Source organism: Neodiprion lecontei, chromosome 1 (assembly GCF_021901455.1).
Source record: "Neodiprion lecontei isolate iyNeoLeco1 chromosome 1, iyNeoLeco1.1, whole genome shotgun sequence".
Taxonomy (NCBI): Eukaryota; Metazoa; Arthropoda; class Insecta; order Hymenoptera; family Diprionidae; genus Neodiprion; species Neodiprion lecontei.
The window spans coordinates 13,066,612-13,074,551 of NC_060260.1; the positions used below are offsets into that span (position 1 = coordinate 13,066,612).

Consider the following 7,940-nt stretch of genomic DNA (forward strand, 5'->3'; position numbering starts at 1 on the left):
ACTCCAGATTCTATTACTTGTTCTGGATTTCATTCATAGACAAACTGTCAGGGAAATGTTTTGTATGCCAAACAGAAGATTTCGTAGTGAACGGAAGAATTAAGAAATATAATGAGTATTTTCACGTGAAAGAACAGAAAACAACCGATTGAAAACATTCAACGATCTCGCGCATAGAGAAAATGCTGCTCATATTTTTTTTTACTGTAATCGAAATAGCATGTAAAATTAGCGGATACATTTAATAAACGGATCTCATTTATTTATTTATTCCAGGTTTTCGTACCCTTGGACCAATACCCTAAATTGGCTGCTTGGGTAAAACGATGCGAGGACAAAATTCCTGGCTACGCAAAGGCAAATACAGCAGGAGTTAAAATTTTTCATAATTTATTCGGAAAATTTTTCTCCAAAGCTTAGATTCACGGGATGATTACATTTGTAAAATTCTAACTGACGTATAAAAGAGGTACTATCAAATTACCTACGATCACACAATGAAACATTCATTTTTGTTACACACATACCTATGTATCCATTTGGCAAAATAATATTTGAACTCTGCATTATTCCTCCAAATGCAGTACAGATGTAACCACCTGAAAAAATGTCTTCGTCATCTTGAGAACCGTAAAAATAACTGCCCACGATATATTGAATAATGTGCATTGTGAGAATAAAATCCAAATAATATAATTATTTTGAATTCACATTTTAGATTACGCATTAGAATTCTTCACATTCCTTGCAAAGCTGTTAATGGTTACTTCCTTATTTTTCTAAAATATCATCACCCGAATACATGTATCCAACATAAATTTCTGCATACTTCCATTTCTTTTCAACTTCTTTTATTTCTATAATCCTATTTCAGGGCTGAGAAATCAATAAATCATCACAATTTATCCTGCAAATGTTCAAGGTAAGTAAGTACAGTAAAATCTTGTTAGAAGTTTTACAAGTGGTATGGCAATTATGATGTACAAGTGAAAATAACATCGTACTGCATACATGCATAAATGCTTCAATGCAAAATCGTATATAATCTCGACTTATTATTTAAATATCATTGAAATTGACGGTGTAATATCATCGAACAAATAAGACATAACAGAAACAATTAAATAACTTCATGAAATATTTCTTCATTACAGGCCCATCAGCGCTAAACGTTTGCTTTTCATATTGGTATCATTAATGCTCTGATAGATTTAAAAAAATCAAAGTTGAATATAACAGGCTAGAAGTATGAACCCGTACATATTGAATACATTTAAGAGGCCGTCTACGGTCGATTGCTTCTTTTCTTTTAAGAAACACTAGAGTACACCAAACATTCATATTCACATACGGCGCACACTGGGTGAAATCTTAGGAAAATGGACAAAAATCGATAACTTATTCAACATTGAGGGTAATAGTTTGAAACTTGGTACTCCGAAGGTTTTTGGGCCGCCGATTCCGAATCTGAACTCAGAACCGGTGAATTCACGATGGCAGATCCAATATCAGAGACAAAGATAATTTTTTTTTAATCCACACAAATGCAATATGATACTGATGTTTTTTGAGCTACTGATTTTTAATATCAACTTGAAATACCAAAAAAAATAAAAAAATAAAATGATGGATCCAATATGCAGGATCAGAAACCTGAACAGATTGAACATAATCTATGTCACGCTCAGTTCTCAAGGAAAACACTTGACAGTTGGTATCCTAGGTTTTTTAAGCTAATGCTTTTCTTTAATATTGTTCATTATCATATCGGTGTGAGTTTCTCACTTATCTGTATATTCCCAAATCAATTCGCACAACTCTTTTTTCGGAATTTTATATTCTGTCATTTTGATACGAAATTGAATATTGATGGGTGATTTGGTAAATCATTATTTATTAAAGATCAAACGTGAATTTTGTTACATATGGTTACAGTTATGTTCATCAACTGGGATGAGCAACGGCATCCAAGAAAACAAATAGTGTAAAATATGATAGTCCGTAAAGTAATGGAATATTAAGATATGTTATATTGTACGTATGATAACATTTTACGCAAGTAGGAACAGGTATAAATTGAACATAATGTTTCGTAGTAGTATAGCATCAAGTGTAGTTTATTATAAAAGACCATAGAATAACAATGATTTTTCGTGTAAATGATAATGACAGATATAACAGAAAATATCTCGTCACGTCAGCATCGAATACCCGTTCAATATCCCATAATGTAATGTCAGTTTCAACGCTTTTTGTATGTAAGGATTCGAGAAAGAAAACTTCACATACAGGAGAAATCACCATCTAAGGGCAAAAACACGAATCTCATAAGTATGCAAAACGAAGAATCTCCTTGTTACTTTCAGCCTGGAGCTGAACCGACCACGACATCTACTAAGTCGTTGTCTATCAAATAGAGGACGGTTTTCTCTTAATGAACCGTCCTATCGAAGGGCTGTGGCGTGGAATAGGCTAGACTATGCTGACCACGTGGATCTGGTGGATATAGTGTGGGGATCCGGGTCGAGGGCCATCACCACCAGATCGTTCCGGCATGAGGGCTCCGATGAGCGAGGGCCGGAATACAGCGCCAACGAAATAGCCCCAACGGGGAGTACCAGTAAAGCAAGGAGTAAAGTACGATCGGTCGCAAGTCCAAGGGATCGGTGACGCAATATTATCGCACACCTCAGTATCGCAACACATGAGCGGTACGACCTCGCCTCTCACCAACGATGCAGCACAGCTGAGGGTAAACATCTCCGACCACCTTCCGACGTCCAGATACCTCGATAACTGTCGTCGAGGAAGAAGAAAAACAAGCGGCGAGGGATTATCGCCGCCTACCTGTAGACCAGACCTACGCGACCCGCTGGCCTAATTAGAATCACGCAAATTTGAGGAAGAATCACGTGACAGCAGCATGACGAAAATCAGGATCATCGCTCGTCTCGTCACTCTACGTTCAGTTTTCCATCAATCAAGACGTGCTCTCGTAGTACCCAGAATTATTATCGCTATCCATAGATTCAGTTCTCGCTTTATTACCGCATCTTCGGTGCCTGTTCTATCTTCTTTTTACGTAAGTGAGATTCCTTTTCTATTTTGTGAAGCCACGAAATTACTTGCAATATATCGTATCTTTATCTCTCTCTCTCTCTCTATCTTGCAGTTGGTCTGCGTGAGCCACCTGGGCTCGTACCTTATTCTCTACTATTTCTTATCTTGTCCCTTTCTATTTCTTATTGCAAGTAACTTCGCGACTGGTTGACTCTTACTTACGCATTGTTAGTGACTATTGCTTTATTTTGTTATCTCTCTCTTCTAGAGTACCTAAATATCTAATATCGCTGTATAGCAGCGTGTTAAATGATCAATTCTTATCTTAGCTTCTGAGCATTACTATTTCGTTATACTTTCTCTGATTAATTCATAACTGTTTCTTTACCTATTATCTTTGATTAATTTATCTTAGTGAGTGTAGCGCGTGAGCGATCTTACATCGCCGCGCAGTCTCACTGATCGTTCTTATGACTTTGGAGTATTGCGCCGTATCGCATAACATCTTTTTCATTATTTTCTTCTCTAATACCGCTGATCGTAGTTTTCCGTAGTCTCTTTGGTTTGTCGTATGTTGCGCATTAATTCTCTTGAGTATTATTTGTCTTAATCCCGAAATTATCTTTTACCGTACCGACTATTATCTTTCTTTCTTCTCGCACGTATCGCAAACTAGAGACCACGTATTATCTGTTAGTTTCTATATTTTATAGTAATTCTCTACTTGACCTGTTTCCTTGAATTTACCCCGCAATTAATAATTCCCTGCCTCTGTTATATCTCTGATAATTCTGGTAATGTGATAACTATTACAATTTTTGTATTTCGCATGTTTCTTATAATCGCTTCTCATATTTTATGGTTTGCTTGATCAATGCTTAATTTAAGTACCGTATACCTTTTTCTGTTTTGCCTATTCATTATAAAACCGTGTTAATTATTATCTCGAATCATAGTACCGCGAGCCTACGCATATCTCTCGTTTACTCTGAATACGTTCTGTTATTTGTTACATCTCTCGCTTAACTTTTCTCTAGCTGTAAATTAATTATCTCACCTATCTTAATTGTATCTCAATCTCTTCAGTTGTTTGCTTGTTATTAAGATTTATTGCTTCTTAGCCAATATATTCGATACTATTTCTGCTTCACCTGTTTCTTATTTTATCTATTGGATTCAACCCCTCTCCTCTACCATTATCTTGTCTATACTGAGCAAGCTGTGCAAAACCGTCGTAGAACCTGATCTTGTCTTTATCTATATCTTTTTCTCTAATTATCTATTTTCTGACGCATGTGCGTCTGGCGCCCAACAATCATATCTTTCTCTTTTATTATCTCTCAATATCTAATTATTCAGGTTAGTAACTGCGCCGTAGGGTTACCAATCATCTCACTTATTCTTTAACCTTCACACACAAAATTAATAATATTGGTTACAACGTATAACGAAAAATCATGGACGTGAAGTACACTCAAAGCTATGAAAATGTATGTCTCAAATATTTTATAGAGTATTCATAACTCTGCACAAGCCCGCGAAAGAAATATAAAAATATGCGGCTAACGTCGCGGCAGGCAATTCGATCGTTGTTTATGAATAAATGCCGAACTACATTTGCAATATTAGAAAAAATTACACCTTGTTCCACGTAGTTTAGGATGTTGTAAAAAAGAGGAGGTCCTTAGTATTCCGATTTTTCTCCACCTCGCATTCACTGTGCGGCATATGCTTGTCAATGGATGGATCAACTTTGTATGAGATAAACGCGAGTGTCAATGTCATCTTCTGTTAGTATTCCTGCTGAATGCAGTGAAGTCAGGTCGAATTTTGCAATAATTATGTTATTGATAACGATATCTAGCAATCTGCTGGTAATAACAATCCGAAACATGAAGTCTATCGAATCCGTGAATCGATCCGTGTCCTCGTCAAGATGAAATTATCGACACGTTGGCAGGTGATGAATAAACACTTTATTTTTTGAATCGTTAATTTCACTGTGTTTCATCGGCGTAGATATACATTCATGTTCCTTGTTTACCAACAAAATATGAAAATATTTGATGTCATGTTTATCTTGAATTTTTGATTTTTATTTAAGTCGATTCTGTTACCAGTATGCTGGTCACTAATAAATGTAATCTAATCTAATATAATGTTAATTCTATACCCTTATAAATACATTTTCAATGCCTGCGGTAGTTATACCCTCTGTATTATCTGTAGATTTTTCACTGACTACACTCAGCGCGCACAGAATGCAATTTTCCCACTTTTCAACTAAGAGCAGTCAGCTGTGAAAAACGTTTTTGTAGCGTTTTTTTACTGGCTGCCCTCGATGAGCACTGAGTGCAAGTTTCTTAGGATTCCGCGTGTGTTGTTGGTTGAAAAATGGGAAAATCGCACTTAGTGCGCATCAAGTGCAGCCAGTAAAAAACGCCATTAATAACGGTGTCTACCCGGACATGAATGATGAAAAATCCGTGTAGATGGGGTAAGAGACCCGATTTTTCACGATAAAAAAAATATTTCGTTGATTTAAGAAAAAATTTTGAAAAAAAAATTTTTTTTTTCGAATTTGTTTTTTTAATTCTGAAAAAATCGTGATACATCCAAAATGATTGTATGCAACCTTTTACCCTCTTAGTAATTTTACGAAAACCCAGTAGTTTCAGAGTGAGACTACCCCTTATAAATATGGTCGTTTTTTGCAAAAAGTTGAATATCTTTGCGAAAAAAAATCGTAAAAAATTTTCCAAAACATGAGATTAAAGGTTATACTCCCTCCTTCAAGTTTTTCATAGAAAAAAGTCGAAAATTTTTTTTTTACGAGATATGCGACAAAATTTGCACCCTCCAAAAAAAGCCAAACAATGACCATCTTTCAGAGTGCGTACCGGGCTCAAAAAAAGTCGCAAAAATTTTTCCGAAAAAGGTAAATGAAGCTAAATATGTCCTTTTTAGAACGCCGCTTGGGAAATTGAGATATCTTCATTTTTCAAAGAGCGATACAACTTCTTGTGTGGCTCGGATCTGGGGCGAGTATTTCCATACTTATGAACGGTAGTGTATCGTGACAATAAACAAATTTAGATACGAAGCTTTCCTTGTCATACATATAACCTCTCCTTAACTCAACCCGAACAGTATTAGATGCTAAGAAAAAACGTTACCCTGATAAGTCAGAAATTACTATAACTGAAAGTGCAGCCACAGTTGGACTCCAAGCATTGTTAAACCATACAGCTGAACGATTAGTAATAGCGCATTCGGACGTTATTAGAAGTTTTCCTGAAAACAAACTTGGTAGTTTAGAATTGATATGCAAATGGGGATGCGATGGCACTCCTGGTCAACGCACTTAAAAACAAAAATTCAGCAATAAAGACGGCAATGAATCGGATGCCAAAATTTACTTTATTTCATTTGTGCCCTTGCAAATCTATAATGAAGTCAATCCACAGGTTATTATTTGGAAAAATTCACGACCTTCGTCCACCCTTAAAACCGATTCCTTCCTTCTTCTATCATTTCCTGTATTCGGAGTAATGGCACGTAAGCGCATAATCAACATGTAGGAACCTTAAAATAGCTAAATCACACCTTGGGTGGACATAGAGGAGGTTTCGGTAGCTGCTTATCAAAGTCTACACGATCTACCCTGTAACACCGTAATAAGGTACATCAACTCATATTTTGGAAACTGAACACTTTCAAAGTTACCTATTGTGGATTTGCAAATTAGCGGTTCCCTTCTACTCATTTTCTTCTCAAATATTGCATTACAGTAACAATATTAACTTCAACCACGTAAAATCTTGAAAGTGGCAACATATGAGAAACAAAGTATGATGAAATATCAGCATCATTTTTTCATCTGAAATTCCTTCAAGTGTTGTATAAATTTTTTCTTTGTATCTTCATTCGTTTTTAAGATATTTGAAGAATGAATGACGGCCACCCTACAATCTCACTGCAATTCGATACCTAGTGCAAAAATTCCCATGCAAAATTGTTGAGACCTTCGTCGCCAAGATTTAGTCGCCTGATAAGAACAGTTTTTTTGCACGAAATTGCTGACGCAACTAAGACAGAAGTTAATTGTATCGAAGTGCAAGAAAAAACCTTGTGCTCTTTGAAAACATATTTACGGAAAAAAGATTGACATCTATTTCAAACTTGTGTTGACAATGATAGATGGTAAAGTTGTTAATTCGATTACGAATACATCGTGAAGTATGCGTTGCTACCTTTGTGGCGTGTCGTCGAAAGCATTCAGTAATATCGACAAGATATTGCAAAGACCGATCAGTGAAAACTACTTCAAATTCGGAATATCGTCGCTGCATGCTTGGATACGGTTTTTTAAATGTTGCTTGCATGTATCTTACAAATTAGAAATACAAAAGTGGCAAGCGCGCACAGAGCATAAAGAAGAACTTGAGAAAGAAAAAAAATATACAACAAGGTTTTCGTGAAAAATTAAGACGTATTGTTGATCAACCGCAACAAGGCTACGGAACTTCAAATGACGGAAATACAGCTCGGTGGTTTTTCGAAAATTCCGAAGTTTTTGCTTCTATAACGGGAATTGATGAGGTATTGATAAAGCAATTTCATGTGATATTGCAAGTAATTTTTTGTGGTTTCGAAATCAATATAAATAACCAAATTTCGCGACGACACAGAAATTACTGCACGAAAATTCGTCGACTTCCATGCATGATATTACATGCCAACATCAGTGCACGACATTCTCATTCCCGGTTACAAAATTATTGATTATTTGTTATTGCCTATCGGATAAACGTCTGCAGAAGCTCAGGAATTGTGCAACAAAGAGATCAAAAAATTCCAGCGAGATTTTTCACGAAAAT

At 35.9% G+C, this 7,940-nt stretch overlaps 1 protein-coding gene across 5 annotated transcripts in view; it reads left to right on the forward strand.

The window, feature by feature from the left end:
* The window catches only part of LOC107228000 (glutathione S-transferase 1), a 148,519-nt gene extending 147,823 nt beyond the window's left edge, over positions 1-696 (forward strand). For all 5 annotated transcript variants that reach the window (XM_046731077.1, XM_046731081.1, XM_046731084.1 and 2 more), the window contains one exon: positions 277-696. In XM_046731077.1, coding sequence (XP_046587033.1) covers positions 277-420 — 144 coding nt within the window. In that variant the 3' untranslated portion in view covers positions 421-696. The remainder of the gene's footprint in view (positions 1-276) is intronic.
* Positions 697-7,940: the final 7,244 nt, after the last annotated feature.